This window comes from Tiliqua scincoides, chromosome 2 (genome assembly GCF_035046505.1).
Source record: "Tiliqua scincoides isolate rTilSci1 chromosome 2, rTilSci1.hap2, whole genome shotgun sequence".
Taxonomy (NCBI): Eukaryota; Metazoa; Chordata; class Lepidosauria; order Squamata; family Scincidae; genus Tiliqua; species Tiliqua scincoides.
Window position 1 is genome coordinate 225,291,842 of NC_089822.1, and position 25,226 is coordinate 225,317,067.

The 25,226-nt window shown below is 45.8% G+C and overlaps 2 protein-coding genes across 2 annotated transcripts in view; one reads left to right on the forward strand and one right to left on the reverse strand.

Moving 5' to 3' along the window:
* UROC1 (urocanate hydratase 1) overlaps positions 1-11,854 on the reverse strand; it is a 56,283-nt gene extending 44,429 nt beyond the window's left edge. Inside the window, exon 1 of the mRNA XM_066616790.1 lies at positions 11,729-11,854. Coding sequence (XP_066472887.1) covers positions 11,729-11,854 — 126 coding nt within the window. The remainder of the gene's footprint in view (positions 1-11,728) is intronic.
* A 6,390-nt stretch (positions 11,855-18,244) lies between these two features.
* The window catches only part of LOC136640035 (netrin-4-like), a 65,774-nt gene continuing 58,792 nt past the window's right edge, over positions 18,245-25,226 (forward strand). The window contains exon 1 of the mRNA XM_066614839.1: positions 18,245-18,383. Within this exon, the coding sequence (XP_066470936.1) occupies positions 18,296-18,383 (88 nt within the window). The 5' untranslated portion in view covers positions 18,245-18,295. The remainder of the gene's footprint in view (positions 18,384-25,226) is intronic.

Here is a 25,226-nt window from a genome sequence, read left to right on the forward strand (position 1 = left end):
GTCAGGTGACAGGACATAATAAAATATGCTAGATTAGAATTTTATTTTTTAAGTTGACTACCCCTAAGATGTATGCACTTTGTGATTTATTATTATTAATAACAGTAGTTATATACTTTGTGATTTCCAATCAGTTCATCTTTTTTTGGAATTCTAGAATTCACATACTTTCTGAAATATTTTGGCAGAAACTTGAATAATAGAAACCAAAAGGAAAGGGAGGGTAGTATGCAGGAGAAAACACTGTCTAGGAGGGCAGAGCCAAGAGAAGCCAAGGCAGGACAGAGAGCTACATAATACGTATAGTAAAGAATATGGTTTTATGCTTGTGCCCACCTTCCCTGGACAGTGAGTTCTAGGTATGTTACCTAGGCTTGGTCTTCCTTTAGAGGACAAGTCACTGGAGCCATACAATGTATTTGTAATATTTACTGTCTTTACACAGAGTAATTGGATAAAGGTAGCACATGCTTCTGCAAGAAACATCAACTACATGTGTCTTCCAACCATGCTTGCAGCTGCCAGTTACTTCACTTAGCTACAACTGCAGATCAAATTCCATCTCAGAGTGCTATCCTACTCACCAGTGCAGGAGCTGCTACACCAACCTAGAGTGTCACAAATGTGCCATAAAGCATGTTTGCAACTACTCTGGAGCAAGCAGTGCCAGCAAGCATTGCCAGCCGGTCTGCCAGTGCTGCACCCAGAAAAGCAACCACCAGTACAGGTAAGGAAAACAGTACAGGGGCGAGGGGAGGGGTGCAAGGGCAGAATGGAGGCAGGGACAGGGTATAATAGAGCGGGGAAGGGCGGAGGGGGATAGGCTCGGGAGGGGGCCGGATCAGCAGAGGCTCCACTGAATCCTAACTCCCCTTCCAGGCCCGATGACCTTACACGGGGCTTCCTGAACTTACTTTGCACCAACTTTACTTGGTGTAAGGTAGACCTCCAACCTCCTCCTCCTGGCACTGGATACAGCATATGTCACAATGGTTTCTTTAAAAAAAAGGTTTCTTTAAAAGGTTTTTTTTTTTTTGTAAATGTAAATAAAAGCTGAGAACTACAGGAAGCAAAAAGCAACACATGAAATGTATAACTGAAGCACGCAAATGACCTTCAGTTCAAACTAAAGACAGGACCAGACTGGTCCTTACTGGGGTCTGACTGTGAACATATGTCACAGTCATATGACATGGTAACCTCAACAATATGACAAGTGTGGTGTTTTCCCATCAGGCACTGTATAATCATTGCTGCCTTCCTCAGTAGGCTCATATCACTTCTGTTAACTCCAGAAAAACATCTGGAGCCAGGAAAGATGAGAGTCAGATATATTGCTGGTTTGTTCATTTCTCATGATGTCTCATCCCTCATTCTGAAGAGCTGCATGCCTTGGAGTGTGGGAAGGGTCCACCTGGGTGGAGTAAAAACCAAGCCATACAGCAGATCCTCCAGTATCCGAACTGGACTCCCTGATTGCAGATGTAATTACAATTCTGTCTAAAAGTGTGCTGGGCTCTTTGCAGAAGATAAAACAGATGAGCTCCTCGCCAAAGCAGCTTACAACCCAAATAGCAAATAAATCATGCGGAGAATATGTCACTTTTGTTTCTTTTTTCCATTGTTGATGAAAACCTCCCACATCTCTCAACTGAGTGAGGGACATTGGAATAACCATGATATTTTTGCATTCAGGATGGAAATTCATTAGCAAAGTGAAGGCTGAGAAGTGAAGGCTCCTACAGAATAAGTCCTGCTGAACTTCCGAATAAACATGCACAGGGTTAGACTGCACAAGTAGTTAAATTAGGAGTTTGATAGAGGTGCCACATCATGCAATCAGGAGACTGGTGGTGCAACTGACTGATGTATCTACTCCCCAGGAAAGAGACATAAGGAAAGATTGGATACAAAATGTGGGAAATAATTCAAAATGTTGCCCAATAGCCCATTTTACTATTGAAATTCTTAATGTAATACTCAGGAACTTGAACTGCGAGTGCAAACATTTACTGGGAAATTTGAAATGGGAATGTTTTCATTTCCTAGGCATAATATTGACTCTGGTGGGCATCAAATATGACCTGGCATTGCCAACTTTGAAATACTTAGGACTATTTAAAGCCAACTAACCAAGAGTATCACTTGTCAAATATGTGAAATCAAATATCAAGGTCAAATGCCAAATACTGAAATCAAATACCTTTGTATGTCAAACATCCATATCAAATATTCTGTGAATATTCAAGGACTATTTTGAGACAATTTGACAACATTTTCACTGCTCAAAAGCTGGGATGGTATGGCAGTTTGTGTGTCAGACTTAGACCTGGAAGATCCAGGTTCAAATCCCTGACACGACGCTTCCTGGGTGGTCTTGGGACAGTCACTTTCTCTCAGCTTCACCTACCTCACAGGGTTGTTGTGAGAACAAAAGAAGAGAAGGAATGATATACACTACCCTGTGCACCTTGAAAGAAGGGTAGTATAAAAGTTTGAAAAATAAAAAAAATATTCCAGGAACATAAGAAGGAAGAGTGGAACTGTACTTGTGGTGCGGGTAAGCATTTGCTATGGTCAGATGTAGTTCAACCTTCAGTTTCTAAAACAGTTTAAAGGCTCTTTTAACTAGAAACCAGTTCAAAAAATGCCATGAGTATCATGAGGGGGGTGGGGCAGTAAGGAAGCTATTAGTTATTCCACGAATAATGAGTTTTTAAAATGAACCCTCTCCCTACTACACACACACACACACACACACACACAGGCGCTGCATTTTTGTCGTAAAGTTGCTTGCAGACCTTCAACCACTCCAAACACTGGCCCTGCTAGAGGAGGAGGTGTTCATTTGTGTGTCAAATGCTGAGACTTATCCGTGGTCTTGCATCTGCCTGCCAATTAGGCCCATCTTGTGGAACCATCTTGTAAAAAAAAAAAAAAGTGGCATCAAAGAATGAGGCAACACAAACTGACATTTCAATATGAACCCTGGGAAAGATGCAGTCAATATGAATAGCTGCTAAAAGCAAGGACTGAAGTTCAGGGACTGATTATAGTTTAATCTTGAGGTTGTCAGTAGGCTTCATTAACATCTAACAAATAGGAATATTTTCTTATCTCAGACATTATCCAAATGGATTGAGGGGGGAGGGGAGGGAGAAATAGCATTTGTCCTCCAAGCCACAGAGGTTATCTCATCAATGCAAATGCTTCTTTACAACTTGTAATCTGGCCAGCATTACCTTATTGGAGACATTATCCTCCCCCCCCACCACCACACTTCTTGCTTTGCTTAATATCTTGACTTATGGTGACTTCTGGAGATTTCCTTGAGTCTGTGTGTATTGGGTTGGTCCTAAAAAAAAGGTATTGCCAGACTGTAGCTTGTTTCAGGAGCAATAACTCCAACTACTGACTTTAAAAAACAGCCGCAAGGGAGTTCAGACACAGCTCCAGTGGAGTGAAATTGCTGCTGAACTTGACCCACCTGGAATTCCAGAAAATGACAGATCCTAATTCACAGCCTAGTCCAGGGGTGTCAAACTCATTTCATACAGAGGGCCACATAGCATTCATGATGCCTCTTGAGGGCCGGAAGTGATGTCATTAGGCAAGAAGTGATGTCATTAAACAGGTCATAACCAAAAATAAAAATTTTATTTTTTATCCCAAAAGAGGAGGAGGTTCAGGCCCAAATCCTAACCAACTTTCCAGCACTAGCATAGCTGTGCCAATGGGACGTGTGCTACATCCTGCAGTTGGGTGGCACTCACGGAGGGCTCCTCAAAGTAAGGGAATGTTTGTTTCCTTATCTCAGAATTGCATTGCCTTTGAGTCAGGGCTGGAAAGTGGGTTAGGAGTGCACCTTCAGTGATCTGACCACCACCAGGGGGGAGTGGCCCGATAACGTCAACTCCACCTCATAGTATTTGGCAGTTTCCCTATTGGGAAGCCGCCAACGCTAAGAGGTGGCCGCAGCAGGGTCACCGCCCTGCTCGAGGGTGGGATTACAGTCCATTGAGTTTCTTCATCACAAGGATCAGAGGACCCATTTCCTCCCTGCCCTGCAAGGGACAGAGAGAGCACCTGCAGACTCAAATGAGTCATTTATAAAAGTCCTTTTAGGGTTTTGGAAGCTTCTCACTAGGGAAGCTACTGAAACACTAAGAGGCAATGGTCCCCATCTTAGTTGGGCCTCAAGTGGCACCCTCTCACTTGACTCTCCAGTGCAGTACTTGGGTATGCTGCTCCCTGCCCACGTGCTTGCTATGACATTGTGTGTTGGAGCTTAAACCTTGAAAGGACCAATACTGCATAGGGCTACCAGTTTGCTCAAAATGACCCACTTGCTCCAGTTTTTTTCTTTTCTTTTCTTTCAAGTGGAGAGATGGTAAAGATTCCTCTCAGGACATTTTGGGGCTGCTCCTGAGCTTCACCCCTACACCACTGGGACCCACTCTTTTCCTGATGGTCCTCCTGCCCTAATTTCTTCCTATTTTCAAGAGATGGCAATTTTGTGACATCACCAGGTGGGCATCAGAAATCTCAGGATTGGGGATGCATCTTAACCTGCTACTATGCAGATTGCCAGCCAAGTCTTGACCCAGTTCCAAGGACTCAGGGCCAAATCCTATCCCATTTTCTAGCGCTGGTGCTGCTGTACCAACGAGGCATACACTGCATCCTGGAGTAGGGGAACAGTCACGGAGGCCTCCTCCAGGTAAGGAAACACTTGTTGAGGCCCACGACAAACTTGTAATATAGGCCAAGCCTCCTACTGCTGCTTGTCTCATTGTGTTGCAGGTCTTGCTGCCAGGCGGTGTGGGTTTGTGGGTCCTGCACGTACCAGACACCACCTCAACTACCACTGGTTGAGAAACACTGGTTTAAAGAGCTATTTTCATGGCCTCTTTCATTGCAAAATCACGAATTATCTCAGCAAAGTAAATTTCTCTTGCAAATTCACACACTATAGATAAAATAGCTAGATGATGGGCAGCTCGATCCTGAGCTGCCCAGCGTGCAGGGCGGCAGTAGCACCGAAAATGGCTGCCGCTGCATCCTGAGTGCTATCCCAGCAGCGCTGGTGGCTCCTCGGAAGAAGGACTCCCCTTCCCCTGGGTAAAGCGAGTAGCCCTGCAGTGGGGCTGCTTGATTCTACGATGACCCAAGGGTAGTATAGAATCGAGAGCCTATGTGTCAGGCCAGCTGCCTGACACGTAGGCTCAGGATCCGATGGAGCTTTGCTTCACTGGTCCCACCCCACTCCCTCCCGCCCACCCTCTCCCCACCCTCCCCTGCCCTGGAACTCCTCCTCTCTGCCTCCCCCCATGCCCCCACCTACCTCTCCGCTGCCCGGCAGTTTGGGCGACCACAGAGTGGCAGAGCAGCATCAGTCCAGTGGTGCTAGCCCAGCGCCAGGCAGCACTGAGCAAGCACTGCCGCTGGACCAGTGCTGAGGGCTGGAGATGTGCCTTATGGCACGTCTGTGGCAGTGCATGCCGGCGATAAGCCGGTGCGCACTGTTTGGGATTGGGCCCTTAAGCTGCAATCCTATGCACACTTGGGAGTAAGCCCCACTGAATAACAGCAGTTATTCAGCAGTAAACAGCAGTTAGATTGCATGATTAACTATTCTTTCCCAATAGCAGAATGCTTGAATTTGGTAAGTGCTGGTGGCTTGCTGAAACTTCCTTCAGTGTTTGCCAAACTCACTGACAGTGTGGGAAAAATCAAAAGGGTCATACAGCCTTCACTGAAAAAGAAAATGCTCTGCTCCTCAAACTACAAGCTCTAGTTTAACTCATGTACATGCATATTCTCTCTCTTTTTTGAGAAAGGGCCTAGATGCTAGCAGCATCTTCTTTGTTCTGAGCTGCTTCTGATTGGCTCCAGAAAATCTCACAAGAGGTATTCAGACACTGGGAATATCTTGCAAGAAATAACCTGAAGCATGGTCTACATTACAATTTATCCTCATTTTGTTTTACCTACTGATTGAATGAAGATCTCATTAGTCTAAAAGGTTTCTTCGTGCATGCTAGTCATCTGGAATTGACAAAGTGATGTCTTTTTCCAGGGTGAAGCCTTTTACATTAGCAAATTCAATTCCTTTCACATATTGCTATCTATTCTACATTCAGACAAGAGAAATAACTTTCCATGTTCTTTTGTTTCAGCTCTTGCTGAAAACTAGTAAACGTGCTCATTTGTACTAATTTACACAAGGAAGTACAACAGGCAGCTAAATTTTACAGACAAAAGTACATTGTCTACAGGTAGCAATTTTAAATGGACTGTTCTGTATTTAAAAGGTTGACACAAAGAGAACATGTATTTTGTGTTCTTCTGTCACCAGGACTTGAACAAAGAAAGAGCTATTGAAATGGCAAACTCCTTTGTGTTGTTAACAGGTGAACTCACAAGTTGAAGATCAATGCAGTGACAGATGGAACACCAAATACCAGGGGAATGATCTGAAGAACTGGCAAGGTGCTGGCTTTTGATGACAACCTACAAATAGTGCAAAAGATCCTCCCCCCCCCCCACACACACACACAAAACCCAACTTAAGAACATAAGAACATAAGAACAGCCCCACTGGATCAGGCCACAGGCCCATCTAGTCCAGCTTCCTGTATCTCACAGCGGCCCACCAAATGCCCCAGGGAGCACACCAGATAACAAGAGACCTCATCCTGGTGCCCTCCCTGGCATCTGGCATTCTGACATAACCCATTTCTAAAATCAGGAGGTTGCGCATACACATCATGGCTTGTACCCCATAATGGATTTTTCCTCCAGAAACTTGTCCAATCCCCTTTTAAAGGCGTCTAGGCTAGACGCCAGCACCACATCCTGTGGCGAGGAGTTCCACAGACCGACCACACGCTGAGTAAAGAAATATTTTCTTTTGTCTGTCCTAACCCGCCCAACACTCAATTTTAGTGGATGTCCCCTGGTTCTGGTATTATGTGAGAGTGTAAAGAGCATCTCCCTATCCACTCTGTCCATCCCCTGCATAATTTTGTATGTCTCAATCATGTCCCCCCTCAGGCGTCTCTTTTCTAGGCTGAAGAGGCCCAAACGCCGTAGCCTTTCCTCATAAGGAAGGTGCCCCGGCCCGTAATCATCTTAGTCACTCTCTTTTGCACCTTTTCCATTTCCACTATGTCTTTTTTGAAATGCGGCGACCAGAACTGGACACAATACTCCAGGTGTGGCCTTACCATCGATTTGTACAACGGCATTATAATACTAGCTGTTTTGTTCTCAATACCCTTCCTAATGATCCCAAGCATAGAATTGGCCTTCTTCACTGCCGCCGCACAATGGGTCGACACTTTCATCGACCTGTCCACCACCACCCCAAGATCTCTCTCCTGATCTGTCACAGACAGCTCAGAACCCATCAGCCTATATCTAAAGTTTTGATTTTTTTGCCCCAATGTGCATGACTTTACACTTACTGACACTGAAGCGCATCTGCCATTTTGCTGCCCATTCTGCCAGTCTGGAGAGATCCTTCTGGAGCTCCTCACAATCACTTCTGGTCTTTACCACTCGGAAAAGTTTGGTGTCATCTGCAAACTTAGCCACTTCACTGCTCAACCCTGTTATACAACTTTATTGTATAACTTCAAGACAGTCAGTTCAGTCCCAGTTTGATATGTGCAGAAACTTCAAAGTGTGTGTGAGGCACATTTACTCTGTGGGAGAAGCACAGTGAACATGAAGTTATAGATGTGTTCCATGTGTGATGGATAAGGAAAGCCCTGCAAAGAACACTGTGCTTTAGCTTTAACAGCAAAAGCTCTATTCATACATCCTCTCCCCCCCCCCCCCCGGCCATAGGTATACTCAATGTGTAGTGGGAAAAGCAGGGCCACACACTTTGGCCCTGTTCCTTACACAGATGTACATCCTGGCCAACCTTCAACCTTGTCTGTGCAACCAAATGCCTGAAACGTAGGTCTGCACCTACACATATACACACCCTACCCAGTAATGAACCGCAAGTGTGTAGATGCCTGCAATGGCCTGATGTTGCTGTTGTCAGAACAGAAGTTGCTAGGAGCGTGTAGGAGCACTTGATCCCAGTCTCTCAAGGGATTGGGACATACAAAAAGAAGGAGGATGGCAGCACAGGTGTATGTTCCACAATGACAAAGAGGCAGAACTTGTATTAGGGAGCTGACCCCTTCAGAAGAATCTTGCCCTGAGTCACATCATAGTGTTACATGAAAATCCCCTTTTGCCTTTTAGTTGTGATTTTCTCTCTATCTGGTTATGTTACTATGGACTAAAATGTAATGCAGGCCAAACTTCTCACAGCACACATTTCCAAAACTTTGGTCAAGTCACAAGCTCATGGTTACACAATCCACCTCCCTATGGTCAAACATTAAGTCTGGCATCTTAAATCCACCTCCCTATGATCACACACTATAGGAAGAAGTCTGGCATTTTAAATCATTGTTTAAGTGTCTCCTATTCATTGTATTGTTTTAACCCAGTCTCCTACATTCCTGTATTCATTGTATTGTTTTAACCCAATCACTGCTTAAGTACCGTATGCAAACTTGAACTGCCTTCCTGGGTTGCTGATTGTATTGTGTAAATCTCCCCCCCAGCTAGGAAGCCAGCCATTGACCCCTTTGAATTTTGCTGATAACTGACACTGATCCTTTCAATGTTTTACATACCCTGCTGTGTGGTAGTAAGCAAGCTACAATCCAGCTCAGCTCCCTCTGAAAACCCTTTTAAGAGAGGGCTTCCTGCCACATGCTCTGTCTCTCTGGCTCCCCCTCCAAGGACCAACACATCTGTGTTGTGTCAGAGGGTCCTCCACACCGGACTCCCCCCCCCCATCCAACTGCACTACAGGACAGGTAACTATCTTGCATCTGGAACTTTTTCCCTTCCCCCCCCTTTTTTCTCCCCTTCTCTCCCTATCTTTAGTCAGCAACTGGGTTTGGCAGACCAGGGACCCCTAAAATCCTTCCCTACAACCTTTCCTTTTTCTAATTTCCTTGGATGCACCATATAATCTCCACACGCAACCACCATGAAAGCTAGGTACACTGGATTCAAGTACTAGGACCAAGAAACATATCCTTACCATTTTTCCATGTGCATTATGTTTACCTTTGTGCTTCTGTACTAAAACTATAATCTTTTATTAAAAGTTATCTTTCTTTCAGTCTCCTCTTTAAGCCAAAGGGAATTTCTCTGCATTACGCCGTCTTATTATCCAGCCTGCAATCCTTAAGTTCCAATAAGGGCAGTATACTAATTCCCCTAAACAAAACCACCCTTTTGGTAACAATAGGTCAATCTAGCTTAGTTCTGTTGCACTCCAGTGTTTTGGACAGGGGTATTTTTCAATCCTATTGGAGTTGCCAGGGATTAAACCTGGGACCTTGTACGTGCAAAACAAGTGTTCTTCCACTGAGCTACAGCCCTCTTCCTCAGAATGAACAGAGGGGTACAAAGTACAGTACAAAGGGTTAAGGTCATCACCACAGATCTGATCTGGATTGGATTCACTTATATAGTTTGCTTGATCCTAGAAAATTAAAGATGGAATGGCAAATAGGTTTTTAGGAGCTCACCGAATCTAAGGATCTTTCTAAATCTCTCCTAAAGGCTTTATGTTATTGCCAGTTACAGAAGCCCATGAAAAACAAAACATGGGAATAATTGAGGATTATTGTTGCAAATATAAACGGAGAATGAGAAGGAGCAGAGAGATGAACCTGATCCTAGGCTTAAGTTAACGGTCCTTTAGCATAATGCAACTATGAGAACGGATTGTTGTAACAGCCACTAGCTGCTTCCTGGGAGATCTGCCGCCTCAGTGGTGCCTGTCTGCCTCCACTCAGGCTCTGCTTCCTCATTTGCAAAGAAAGTCAATACTATGAAGATGCCTTAAGGCTGCTGTGCTCTCTCATTCAACAGAAATCAGACCCAGTACTGCTGCTCCTGCAACTTCCCACAACTCTGCAAAGTTAGGAGTGTATAATAGCAGTGAAGAAGCCAGCAGGCAGCTAGCTATGAACAGAGGTCAATGATTGCTCAGTAGAGCAACCTGGTCAAATAAATCAAAACAATCATTGCACAACCAGAGAACAAATAATTAACCCACCCAGGGCCAACTTTGACAAACTGCCCTGCATGAGCCTCCTTCTCCCTGGGCAGAATGTCTCCAGACATCCGAAGTGGGCCCTGGTGGCAAGAAGTTGGGCACGTGCATGTAGAGCCCCCTTCACACTAACGTTGCATGCGCCTGCCGGAGGTATGGCCATCAGGCAGGTCATCACTGGGATGTGGCCAGCAAGTACCATCCCACTTCATGTTTTCAACATGTTCAGTGTATGAGGGTGGAGGAAATGTCTTTCTAGACCTACCGTAGGAGTTATCACCCATTATCAAAAACCTCCCACAACTGCTAGATTTTCACTCAGATCTAACAGGGATGGGACCAGCCAAGCGTCCTTAGAGAGGGCATTCCAAACCAGGGCTGCCACGACTGAAAAGGCCTGTCTCTCCTGGCCATGCACCAAGCCTCAGTTGGTAAGGAGACATGGAATAAGAGCTCTGCTGTAAATCAGAGTATGCTGGAAATGTCCAAGAGAAGACACTCTTTAATGTAACTAGATCTGTGCTCAAGATCTGTACAAGCTTTTGCTGTCATAAATACTGAAAAAACACCAATGAAATGCCAATGTAGCAGTGTCAGAATGGCACGATGTAAACAAAATACTACATACTGTATACTGAAACTTTACTTTAAATGACCATGAGTAACAAATGGCCTTAGGAAGAAAATGGATCGGTTGCAGCCTTAGGCTGCAATCCCAAATACCCTCACCAGGGAGCAAGCCCTATTGAACACAATGGGGCTTACTTTCACATAAATGTACATAAAGGTAGCACTGTTTATGACATTTGTACATGGCACCTGAACAAAGAGTGAGACGGGTAATAATTTATTTCATATGTTAAACAACAAAGCCAAAGGCAAGAACATTGATCAATTCCTTTAAGGCCAATTGTGATCCTCGTCCCGGAGCTGCCAGGGGCCAGGACTGCAAAATGTCATACCCCCCTCCGCCATGTGGCCAGGAGGCCTAAAAAATATCACTTCTGGTTTTTGGTGAAAATCATAAGTGATGTTTTAAAGTCTTCCAGAGGCTTTGGAAGGCCTGCTAGGAGTGGCCTCCCCAGATATCAGAAGGCCTTCTAAGGACCTGTAAATGGACCTAAAAATAAATAAATAAATAGGCAGCGGAGAAGAAGGGGTTGTGGCGGCACCCCCCACCATGTGGTGCCCCCTCATTTGCCCCCTCATCCTCCCAGGTACACCCGTGATTAAGGCTACAATCTGAAAAAAAAAATCTTCTAAGAAGTTAATTTCCTTGAAACGCATCAGAACTTACTTTCCAGTAAGTAAGTTTAGGCTACAAAAGCAACACATTTGTCCACAGCTTTGTGCTCGAAATGTACACTAATCATGAAAAGGTATGGTTTTATAAAATGAAAAATAAAGCATACATCTATTAAGCACTTGCCAACACAGTCAAAGTATTTCACTGGCTCTGACACCAATACTGCTGAAACATGATTCAATGTCCTGCATTTAGGAATCTTGCATGCTGCACACCAGTGGAAGGTGAGAAATTCTACTGGTTTTGACTTCAGGTGAGCTACTGGAAAAGTCTCTTACCTTCTCCTCATCTGCTGTGAGGTTGGGCGTCCTCACTGGAGCATGAGGGATTCCACTCTTTCGGCCTCTGTTCATGGGAAGAGGGTCCAAAGGGAGCCCACCACAAATTTCTTTCAGGCCCAGCATGGCTTGTAGAGAGTGTCAGTGTCAAAAGAAAATCATTCATAGAACCCCTGCCCGAGGGGAAGCAAAGATAGGTCAGTCACTTGGAAGAGTTTTGGAGGATTTGGAGGAGACCCCTGACAAAACCAGATGACACTTTTGCATAGGTGTCTCCAAATCTTTGGGGAAAGCCACCACCTCTGACACACCTGCTCATTCCTATTGGCTCCTCAGGCCCCCACCTACTAAAGAATAATTCACAGGGCAACTGTGTAATCTCTGCCTGTCCTTTGCACATTTTTGCCCTTTCACCCTGAACTACAGGTGGTCTCCCCCTCCATTTTGCACCTACCACAGCCCCACAAAGATTCATTGCCTTTAATTCACTGTGAGGCCTGGAGACTTTTACAAGAGTTTGGCTTGAGGCAGGCATTGCAAACCTTGCCTTTTTAAGTGTATACAGTCTAATAAGGAAATAGCCAAATATTTTTTTCTTTGAGCGTATTCATAACTGGGGCTTAAGTCACCTTGAGCCTCATGCTCTTTTTCATTTTATTTTTAATTGCAACATTTATGTCTTGTCTTTGGATTCAATGTACCATGACCGCAGTTTTAAATTAAATAGGAAAGCTCATTAAAAATTTTTTAAAAAAATTAAATGATAGCAAATTAAAACAGCCATAAAACTGAGACTGACAAATAAATCCACAGCAGCCTAAGAGACCAACAGCTATCCTGCAATGTGATCAGAGGGCCCACAAAGCCCTATGAGATAACTCAGCCTTTGTCAGACACTTGAAGACTACTAGGGAGGCAGCAAAGCACACTTTTCTCAGGAGAGAGTTCCATACTTTGGGGGCCACCTGACTGGACTACCTTCCACTCACTACACCGATACTGGAGGCACCCATAGCAGGGAGATTCTTAAGAGATGGGTGGGTTTTTCAAGTATGCTGGAGCCACAGCATTTCAGGTTTTAAATTTTTATTGTTTTGAATGGGCCCAGAAACAAACTGAAAGCCAATGAAGATATTGAAGAATTGCCAGGATGAGTTGAATTGGCTGGTCCCAGTCACTACCAAGGCAGCTGCATTCTGAACCAGTTGTAGTTTCTAGACACATTCAAAGGCAAATAACATAAATCAGATGGAAATACCTGTGGCTGTTAATGTAGGCATAAAGGAGTGGCAGTTATAGTGTGAATATACCTGTACATATTCCTATGGCCCATGCAAGTCACATTAGCTACAAAGCAACAGCCTTATAATCATACCTAGGCCCTTTGTACAACTTTTGCAATACATTTTGGAAAGGGAGAACTCACTCTTACACACACACACACACACACACACACACACACTTAAATGCTGCCATTGGAAACATTTCACATTAGGTGAATTGCAAGTTTCAGAGATGGGATTTCAACTGTGCTTAAGTGTGTGTGTGTGTGTGTGTGTGTGTGTGTGTGTGTGTGTGATCATTAGGTTTGGAAAAGACCAACATAAGGGGTACCAGACACACATGTCTCAGTACACACAGATGTGTGTATCATTACATGGAATAAATGCCATTATCTGCTCTTGTCTGCTATGCTAGGCACCCACAGCTGGATAGATAGATAGATAGATAGATAGATAGATAGATAGATAGATAGATAGATAGATAGATAGATAGATAGATAGATAGATAGATACTTTATTTACGGTCATCCGACCAGCTGATCACAAACAACAAAACAAAATACACAGAATTAAAACCAACACCCCGTTACACATATGTAAAATCATAAAATCAGAGATTTACACTCTCAATTTTCTTCCTTACCAACTGTGCAGCATAACAGAAGCGGGCAAACCTGAGTGATATAGCTGAGCAGCTGTTTAGGGATTTTCAGATAATTACGAGTATCTTGAATTGGCCAAAATAGATTGGATAGAGCAGGGGAGGGGAGGATACTGTCAGCTAGTTTTTTTAGTTTTAAATACAGTGGTGCCTCGCAAGACGAAATTAATTCGTTCCGTGAGTCGTTTCGTTTTGCGAATTTTTGTCTTGCGAAGTGCGATTTAAAACAAACCAAAAAAAAAAGGAAAAAAATTCGTCTTGCGAAGCACGGCCATAGAAAAATTTATTGCGAGTCACCAAAAAAATCACAAAATGCTTTCGTCTTGCGAGTTTTTCGTTGTGCGAGGCATTCGTCTTGCGAGGCATCACTGTACTAGTTTTAAAGGTGCATCAGGCCCCAAAGCAACAGCTTTCTTGCAATATCCATGCACATACCACTTTTTTCTTGCCAGCTAGCTACATAAGAACATAAGAACAGCCCCACTGGATCAGGCCATAGGCCCATCTAGTCCAGCTTCCTGTATCTCACAGCAGCCCACCAAATGCCCCAGGGAGCACACAAGATAACAAGAGACCTCATCCTGGTGCCCTCCCTGGCATCTGGCCTTCTGACATAGCCCATTTCTAAAATCAGGAGGTTGCACATACACATCATGGCTTGTACCCCGTAATGGATTTTTCCTCCAGAAACTTGTCCAATCCCCTTTTAAAGGCGTCCAGGCCAGGTGCCGTCACCACATCCTGTGGCAAGGAGTTCCACAGACCAACCACATGCTGAGTAAAGAAATATTTTCTCTTGTCTGTTCTAACTCTCCCAACACTCAATTTTAGTGGATGTCCCCTGGTTCTGGTGTTATGTGAGAGTGTAAAGAGCATCTCCCTATCCACTCTGTCCATCCCCTGCATAATTTTGTATGTCTCAATCATGTCCCCCCTCAGGTGTCTCTGTTCTAGGCTGAAGAGGCCCAAACGCCGCAGCCTTTCCTTGTAAGGAAGGTGCCCCAGCCCCGTAATCATCTTAGTCACTCTCTTTGGCACCTTTTCCATTTCCACTATGTCTTTTTTGAAATGCGGCGACCAGAACTGGACACAATACTCCAGGTATGGCCTTACCATCGATTTGTACAACGTCATTATAATATTAGCCTTTTTGTTCTCAATACCTTTTCTAATGATCCCAAGCATAGAATTGGCCTTCTTCACTGCCGGAAGAAGGGTCGACACTTTCATTGGGTCGACACTTTCATCGACCTGTCCACCACCACCCCAAGATCTCTCTCCTGATCTGTCACAGACAGCTCAGAACCCATCAGCCTATATCTAAAGTTTTGATTTATTGCCCCAATGTGCATGACTTTACACTTACTGACATTGAAGCACATCTGCCATTTTGCTGCCCATTCTGCCAGTCTGGAGAGATCCTTCTGGAGCTCCTCACAATCACTTCTGGTCTTCACCACTCGGAAAAGTTTGGTGTCGTCTGCAAACTTAGCCACCTCACTACTCACCCCTGTCTCCAGGTCATTTATGAAGAGGTTGAAAAGCACCGGTCCCAGGACAGATCCTTGGGGCACACCGCTTTTCACCGCTCTCCATTGCCCCAATGTGCAATGTGCACCTCTCTCCATTGCCCCAACAAAAACTGAAGCCTGCTCTTGGTTTTCCCCTAACTCTGTATTTCTCAACGTTTGTCCTCCACCATACCACTTCACATGGTCCACCTATTTGAAGTACTACCGGAAGGTACTGGTGATAACATCATCACCAGTTCCTTCTGAGTTGGGAGGTCAGAGGCTATGTGACAAAGAGGTTCAGGTTGGACAGGAGGGCTTTTTCAAGTGTGAAGAAGCATGCTTTGCAGCTCTGCCCACTGAGCTGCGCCTCCTACTGCTGTTTATTGCATCACATTCCTCGTCTTGCAGTTGGGCAGCAGGTGTCCAGGGGTCCTTCGAGTACCACTAGGCACCACCTCAAGTACTACTGGTGGTAGCCGTACCACTGGTTGCAAAACACTGCCCTAGCTAAATTCAAAATTATTTCTCTTAGCTCAGACACAGGCAAATCGGTGAGACTTGTATTCCAGCTGATTTCTCCTCTATCACCATCTTAGCGGACAAGCCACTAAACGAGACAGCAGATATGGGTCAGAACCCCAGCGATGGACTCAACAACACTCCCTTTCCTACTGCGTCCCTCTGCCGCCCAGTCTGGGTTTGCACCTTGCGCCAGCAAGCTTGTCATTTGCCGTTTCGGGGCCTAGAGGGCGCTGCAGAGAAAGTAACCAAGCCCTGCCTTGGGGATGGAGGTGGGAGAGGGTTTAATTTAAAGGCACAGGCGCAAGCAATGGGGGGGGGGGGAGAGAGAGAGAGAGAAGGAAGGGAAACTTTGGCTCAGCCTGGCGCTTGCAAAAGGGGAAGGAGTAACTAGTAAGCAAGTAGTAAGTAGCATGTGCGTTTGCTCAGCGGCAACAACAAGCTCCGCACAGAGTCACAGGGCTGTGGAATGATGATGATGATATAGATCAGAGGTGTCCAAAGTTTTTGGCAGGAGGGCCACATAGTCTCTCAGAGGGGGGGGAGATTAATTTACATTTAAAATTTGAATAAATTTACATAAGTTTACATAAATGAATATATTAAAGATGAACTTATATGAATGAATGAAGGTCTTGCAATAGCTCAAGGCCTATAAAAGGCCTTGCACAAAACAAGGCTGGCCTTTCCTTTGCCGCTGCTACTGCATCACAGGTGTGAAACAACAAGCAGTGGAGGGAGCCCTCATCCCACAGCTCAAGTGAGAGGTCCAACAGTTGCCCTCACACTGAGAGCAGTTGCATCAGGCCAGTGTGGGCTCCAACAAATCTCCAGAGGCTCATTGGAGACTGGGGGCTCCCATAGGGCCACATTGAGAGGCCTCAAGGGCTGCAAGTGGCCCAGGGCCGGGGTTTGGGCACCCCTGATATAGATCATCAACCTTTTTCTCTGTAAGAAGAAACCTGGCTTCTTTGTAAGGTATTGCTTAGTTATTTCAAGACCGCTGGGAGGAGAAGCATCATTTCCTCTCCACATCCCTCAAGCAAGAGCAGATCACAGCTCAATCCTAAGCATGTCTACTCAGAAGTAAGTCCCATTATAGTCAGTATGTGTGACTTCTCCCAGGTATGTATGGATTGCAGCCAGGTATGTATGGATGGGCACAATCCTATGCGTGTCTATTCAGAAGTAAATTCCATTGTGTTCAGGTGTATACTGTATAGGATGGCAACCTTAGGGCCCAATCCTATTCAGTTTTCCAGTACTGGTGCAGCTGTGCCAATGGGGCGTGCGCTGCATCCTGTGGTGATGGTGGGCACTCACAGAGCTCCCCCTCAAAGTAAAGGGATCATTTGTTCCCTTACCTTGGGGCTCCATTGAGGCTGCCCTGGAAAGCTGGATAGGATTGGGCCCTTAAGCTCCGACTCTGCGCTGCGCAGAGCCGTGTGTTTGGGTCACAAGCCTATGCATGTCTACTCGGAAGTAAGCCCCATTGTGTTTGACGGAGCTTACTCTCAGGAAAGTGTGGATCGCGTGCAGATTTACAGCCCAATCCTATCCACGCTTTCCTGGGAGTAAGCCCCATTGACACTAATGGCACTTAATTCTGAGTAGACATGCATAGGATTGGGCTGTTGGGCTGCAAGCCTAGCCACGCTTTCCTGGGAGTAAATCCCGTTGAATACCATGGGACTTACTTCCGAGTAGACACGCATAGGCTTGGACTCCTGCTGCGGGGTGGGGAAGACGATCAACCTCGTGTGTCATCAACAGCATCGCGTCTGTTTCCATCCAGGCCGGGTGGGGGGTGATTGGCTGGTCCTCAGGCTCGAGCTTACCGGGGGGGGGGGGAAGAGTGACAGCGAGAAGAGGGGGTTTAAAGACCATCAACACCCAGCCCGCGTGGGGTGACGATGCCCCCTCTGGCCCCCGACAGCAGGACCAGCGTTGGCGGCTTCTCCTTCTGACCGAAGGGGGAGAAGGCGCTGCTTCGGCGCGGGGCGTGGAAGCGGGGGGTGGGTGGATGGATGGGGGGGGGGAGAGGACCATAACAAAGGCTGCGGTGCCCTCGATCGCACTCGCGTTGGGAGCCCCGGGAGAAGAAGGCAGGCAGGGGGAGCAGCCAGCACAGCTAGGAAGAGAAGGAGCCTTGGGTTGGGGACGGAGTGGAAGCGAAAGAGGAGTCCTCCGGAGAGGCTGCAGCCAACCCGGGGCTGGCTCTGCACCGTGGGTTGACTCAGAAGGTCGGCAGGCGGGGAGGAGGCACTGCCAGCAGGCATGTGAACTTCACCTTCTCCCTGGAGGGCAGGGCAGGGCAGGGCAAGGGGGTCCACCCCCAGGCAGCCCCACTTATTAATGGGCAGGCGATGGGCGGCTGAGAGTGGCAGGCTGGGCGAGACGACGAGGGGGAACCTTCCCCCCCGCAGAGATCTGAACAGAGGTGTGGAAGGAGAATAGACACGTGGGGGGGGGGCAAAGGAAGAGACAAGCCAACAGGGACCGCGGTCCGAAGGGAAGGTGTGCTGGGCTCCCCCAGGCGTCATGTGGGCGCCAGACTTGTAAAGATTGTGCCCCGATCTCGCCGGTGGAGATGGATTTCCTAGGCGGAGTCATGCAGCCCAAAAGCATCACCCTGATCGTCTTCTTGGAATATATTGTTTCTGGCCAGCCCGGAGCAGGTAAGCAGACAGCACAAGCGCCGCGCTTCCCCATCCTCAAGCAGTGCAGAGGCTTGAAAAGGTTCCTCCTGGTCCGGGTCTTCCTTCTTGTTCCAGGTCATGGATCCGGTATTCGCCCTTCCTATCCCTGAGGCCGGTAATACTGACTTTTTATCTCATTTCTACTTAGCAGAGCCCCTCTTAACGGCCTTAAGCCTTTGCACACCTACTCAGAAGTAAGCCCCATTGAATTAAATGGGTCTTACTCCAAGGTATAAACGATTGGGCCCTTAGCCTGCAATCCTATCCATGCTTACCTGGGAGTAAGCCTCATTGACTATAATGGGACTTACTTCTGAGTAGGCACGCCTAGGATTAGGCTCTTAGGCTGCAGTCCTAGCCACACTTACCTGGGAGTAAGCCTCACTGACTATAATGGGATTCATTTCTGAGTAGACATGCCTAGGATTGGGCTCTTAGATTACTACTGTTCCCAGTAGTTGTGATACCAACAGTGCGATCCTATCCACATCTACTCAGAAGCAAATCCTGTTGAGTTCAGTGGAATTTACTCCCATGCAAATATGTATATGACTGAAGCCCATCTCTGAAAGTTAATTTTCCTAAGACTGCAATCCTATACACTTTCCTGGGAGTAAGTTCCATTGAAAACAGTGGGGCTTACTTCTGAGTAGGCTCATAGAGGATGCCACTGTAAGACAGGTCAAAGAAGTTTAACCCCCCCACCCCCCAACAAGATTTTCACATTTCCATTGTGAATTTGGAGGCTCCCTACTGGAAATGCCAATGCTGCATATGTGTTATTATTTCAAGTCTTCAGAATGGATTTCAGCTTTTGGTGTATGTGTGTGTCACTATTCATGTGTTGGGACCCTGTGTGTTAATAGGAGCCACAGTGGTCATGCTTCAGCTCAAGATAGTGTTTCAGTTAACTGTGATGGGAAGGCTGCAGTAATCCCAGGTGTGCTTTCCAGGGAGTAAGCCCCATTAAACACAACTTACTTCTGAGTAGACATGCCTAGGATTGTGCGCAAAACATCCCTGTTCTTGAATGCCAGGTATTTTTCCAAGTACATGGCTGTGTTTTTAAGCCACATTATTCCATGTAGGCATAGTGTGCAGCTCCTAATAGGTCTTGAGTTGGATGTTCCTCCCCTGCCAGCCTGCAGGTGGGTGTGTGGCCACTGTCCTCCATGCACTGCATTTGTGCTCCACTGTTCTTGGTAATACAGAATGAGGCTCTCTGTAGATATGATTCTCTCAGATTCTGGTCAGAAGGAAGACACATAAGGAGCAGCCCTGCCAAAGCTAGGGGGCTGGCTTCTGCTTGGGTGGGAGGCTGCCTGAGAGTCTCACCTGTGCCACCAAGAGGCTAAAGTATGGATCAGAACTTCTCAGTTTGAATCTCACATCTATCAAGAAGTAGCCAAGTGGCTTTAGACAAGAAAAACTGCAGCTGCAATGGTAGGGTGCAGGAAATAATATGTATTGGCCTACAGAGTTGTTGCAAGGACAATACTGTAGTGTAACATAAGAACAGCCCCACTGGATCAGGGCATAGGCCCATCTGGTCCAGCTTCCTGTATCTCACAGCGGCCCCACCAAATGCCCCAGGGAGCACACCAGATAACAAGAGACCTCATCCTGGTGCCCTCCCTTGCATCATATCAAACACATATGAAGCTGTTTGCACATTCAGAAAGTGCAATACAACATGTTAAGTAGAATTATAGTCGGTAAAGATCCAGTGGCCTGCTTCACTCCAGGCTATGCACCTGCAGCACCCCTAGGGAGAAAGCTGGGCGAGATGTAGCTGTGGCTGTGGATAGCTTTACAGGGGAGGCTTGGATGAAGTCATGGCGAAGAGGGTGGTCAATGCTTACTAGGCCAACGGCTAAACAGAGCTTCCACATTTCAAAGCAGTGTGCCATTGAGGGCCAGTTACTGGGACGCTGTCATTGGAAGGGGCCTGTTGCTGATAGAAAACAGAATCCTGGACTAAAGGGGCACTTGGCCTGGTCTATCCAGGCTATCATGTTTTTCTTTGAACTCTTTGTAGGAGTGTCCTGCACACAGGGAGCCTGGCGAAGAGGATAACATATATGAGGTTTCAGGAGAGCTACTAGTTATTGGCAAGGGTTTTGCCTGTTTGCAGGGTGGCTGGCACAAGAGCAGTAGAGGAAAGAGTTCAGTTGACCATTTGCGTGGGCAGGGCTGGCCCATCCATGAGGCCAACAGAGACAGGTTGCCTCAGGCAACAGGTTGGCGGAGGAACCTGCCTCTGTCTGCCCTCTCACCCCCGTTGCCCCCCTCCTTCCCTCTACCCCCTGGATTAGAAAATGAAGAGGGGGGAGGGAGCAGAAGAGGAAATATGGGTAAAGTGTATCCACCACACTACCTTATCCTTTCCATCTCCTATTGCAATCCAGGGAATGGGAGGAGCAGAGGCTGGCACATCACCAAGGAAGGGGGAGCAGCATTTGGCACACTTCAGGTGCAAGGAGGTCTTGTATTGGCCCTGTATATAGCTCCCTTCATCCTGCTCAGAATTGCCTGTGTAAGGGGCTGGATTATTCCTTCATTCTCATAAGAAGAGCCCTGCAACAGGACCAAGCCAAGGGTCCATAGAGTCCCGCTTTCTGTATCTAACATTGGCTCACCAGATGCCTTTGGAGCACATAAGACAACAAGATACCTGCACCCTCTTGCCACCCCCTTGCATCTGGCATTCAGCTATAGGCCACATATAAAACCCAGAGGTTGCATATTGTCATCATGGCTTGCAATGGTCTGGTAATGGGACTTTCAGACCAGAACACTGCGGCCGGTGAACAAGAAAATCCAAAAGGCTGCAATACCTGTGGTGAAAATGAAGTCAGAATGGACACAACTGGCTTGATGTTTCTCTTTCATGGCACCCTAGATCTGCCAATGCCCTTCACTCTGCCTAGTGGTACAGCCGGCCCTTGTTAGATGAATGTGATTTACTGGTGTCCTCCAGTCATCAGACTAGAGAAGAAACTCACTGAGGGGAGGTCAACTGTCCAATGACCGGCATTCCATATTTGAGAAGCTGAAGTTTTGAATGTAAACAAAAATTCATTTCAGCTCTGCTGTTTAAACCAGGCGTACATCCAGCTTCTGTCTTCTGCACTACACTTGCACATCACACTGGTATATCATGAGCCGTTTTGAGTGCCGGTTTGTGGAAAAGCAGAATATAAAGTAGATCGGAAACAAATCCTCAACTCATAGTTCAGTTCAATTATTCTGAGTAGCAGACCTGCATAGTCTCCCAGCATTCACCTTCATAGCCCATTTCCCTCACCTATTTTGGCTGAGGATTCTTCTATTCTTCTTGATGTATTCTTCTACATCCAAGAAGACTCACTACACTAGTGGAGGCATACCCTCGGGGCTAGATAGGATTGGGCAGTTAGGCTGCAATCCTATACACCACTGTTTCTCAGACTGTGGGTCGGGATCCACTAGGTGGGTTGGGAGCCAATTTCAGGTGGGTCCCCATTCATTTTAATGTGTATTTTATTTTTAATACTCAATATTAGACTGATGCTACCATGGTATGCGACTGCATTTGGGAAAATGTTACAGATCTGCAACAGTTACTATGTCTATGCTTTTAACAATGATAGTCAATGGGACTTCCTCCTGGGCTTCCTCCCAGGAAGTGTGGATAGGATTGCAGTCTTTGGGACCTTTGGGGATCTTTTAAAAAACAGATCAGTGACTGCTTGAGAGGGTTAGAAGGGTCCTTCTTTATTTTATAAAATTTTTAAACTTATGCTTATTGTAAACTTTTAATTTACTTGATTGATTGATTTGATTTTGTTGTAGGGGGGTGTTAAAAATTTTCCTGCTTGATGATGTCACTTCTGGCCATGACGTCACTTCTGGTGGGTCTTGACAGATTGTCATTCTAAAACATGGGTCCTGGTGCTAAAAAGTTTGAGAACCACTGCTATACACCCGTACATGAGAGTAAATCCTATCAAACTCAGTGGAATTTACTTCTGAGTAGCCACTGAGGTGTGGTTACTACCTGGTTTAAATTTCATTGGCCTACCAAATCATAAAACTCCCTCAATAACATTCTGCATTTGTAGGGAATATGGCATTTTCCACCTCTTTATGATCTCCATTAACAACAACAAAAAATCATCGATGTACAGGATACAGAGATGAAAAGTGCTGTTACAAATGTCAGACAAATGAGACAAAAGTAGTAAAAAAAAAGGGAATAAGAGATGCTTTACTTTCTACGTGCGACGAATGGAGAGTCAGTTTCATGGAAAGTCTTATAATTGGTTCCTCCTGTGTTGATCTGATATGTCCTCTGAGAACGTTGACCCAAATTCTTCCTATGAAATGTTCTGCGGTAGTTGCAGTCAGATGGAATGCAGAGTCATGTGGACCATGTCTTGGTCACGCTAGGTCAGTACTTAACTCCATTTATCTTTGGAAAGTTCACAGCTTTTTAGCTGAACAAATATAAGCAATTGTTGTTTGACCATAGCACATGTTCTGACTCCAGAAATAATTTGGGATAAACCACAGAAACGTCAGGTGCAGCCTTACTAGCTGTCAAGTAAATTACACGATAACATCATGACATGGCTCCTCTTACTAATGAGCACAAAACACAATGATGTGCAATTGCCCCAACCTATAAATTCAATCAAAGTGGCCTTTTATGGACATATTGAAGTATAGGGCTTATGTATATGACAGTCCAATTCTATGGGTGCCTTCTGTTGATGGAATAAGTGTTCTGTCAGAGGAAGGCCCGCTCTGCATTATTGCTGCAGCAACACTGCACACAGTGGAGCTGCCAGCTGAAAAGTGGCTAACTTGTGTGCATGACCCTGCAGTACTCAGCCACCGTGGGAGATGAGTTGGTGGAGGGCGTAGGCTATGAGTGGAGAAGGGGAGGATTGGGAGGAACTAGATCAAATGAGTACAAACTGCAAGAGAAGAAATTCAAGTTGCATATCCGGAAGAAATTTTTGACTCTAAGAGCAGTGGAACAGATTGCTGAGAGAGGTGGTAGATTCCACCTCACTGGAGATCTTCATGCAGAGCTTCGACAGGCACCTGCTACAAATGCTTCAGGAAGATTTCCTTCTACGGGCAGGGGTTGGACTTGATGACTTTGTGGGTCACTATGATCCTATGGTTGGGTTGGGGAGGATCGAGATGAACCATTAATCGTGTTAGTTTTAGATGAATAATGGATTGATCTGTGGCATTTACATATTCTATTTGTTGTAGGAGGTTTTTTACATCAGCGCGTGTGTGTCATAGCAGGGTATTATCTTAATCCGTGTGTGAGAGGAAGAATCTTTGAAAGAGGAATACCTTTTGGACACCTGCAGTTTTAAAAAGCATTTGTATTAAAATGGATTTCCAATGATTGGCATTGACTTTATAGCCAATTTAGCATGCAATCCTAAATTGAGCTGGAACAGGCAGGTTGACTGGTCTGCACTGAATCCAGCACAGGGTAGGTTCAGGCTTTGGTGCGACTCGGAGTTAGGGGATTTTATTCCCCTTATCCCGTATCACACCCCAGTCAGTTCTATGGAGTTACTTGGATCTGTGCCCACAATTTTGTGGGTATAAATCTGAGCAGCACATGTAATGCTGGTCAGGCTGGTTCTATCTGCACCACTAACTAACCAGGGGATACTAACCAGCCTGCACTGCGTCGGCTGGTCCCAGCCCCCTCCCTGGCCTGATCTGCGTTGCAGGCCACCCTCCCTCTGCCCTAAAATATCCCTTCCCAACCTTCAACTCTCCCTCTGCCCCCTGTGCTGGCCTGCCCGGGCTGGCATAAACTTACCCTCTCCCAGTATGGGTCCAGCCCTTCAGTTGTCCTGTGCTCCCAAGCAGCTGCAAATGTACTTTATGGCATGTTCATAGCACTCAGGAGCCAGTGTAATGACTTGCGCCAGCTTCACGGGGGGGGGGGGGTAGCATTGCACTGCCCAAGTTCTTTACTTAACAAAATTGATTATCAGTTCAGTATTATAGCCCTGCTGTACACACACACATATCCTTGCAGATTTTAATGATCAATGAACTGATTCATTGATTAAAAACTCATGTGATAATTAACTGAGATTTATTTAATTGAGAGGTATCATCATCATCATTCCTGTAACATACTAACACTTTATAGAATAACTGATGCAACAAAGAAAGGTAATTGCTCCAGAGAGCTAACACATTCCAATAGTGAGAGAGACGAAAGGAGGAGAGAGGACAAAAAGTAAGTACTATAAGCAAAGTAAGTTGTCTGAATGAGTGCAGTGACACATAGTAAGGCTTACTTATCAGTGGGGCAGAGAACTAAAGGGCTAGGCTTCATAGAAAAGATGAGTGACAGAAAAGAGAGGTGGCTGACAAGAAGAGCGCAACCCTCCCAGAACTTTTGAGCATGATGAATTAACCCAGTGGTTCCCAAACTGTGAGGCATGGCTCCAAAGGGAGTCATGGGGTACTCATAGGGACATTGTGGGATGTCCCCAATGTTCTTTTCCTGGCTGCTGCCTTCTTGGATCATGTGATATCTTGTGCTGTTCTGTAAGATCTCACACAATTCCATGAGATCTCATGTGATCCAAGATGGCAGTAGCTGGGAAGAGGAAGCTGTGGAAGAAGGGACCTTTGGAAATGCAAAGATAGTTGTTCATTGTTCTCTCTTTACGATACAAATGCTGCCATTGAGCAGCCAGCTCAACTCAACATGAGTATTTCTATTCCTTGGTTCGCAGTTTGATTTCTTTTGCATGTGCCTCTAAAGATAATAACAAACAAAATTTT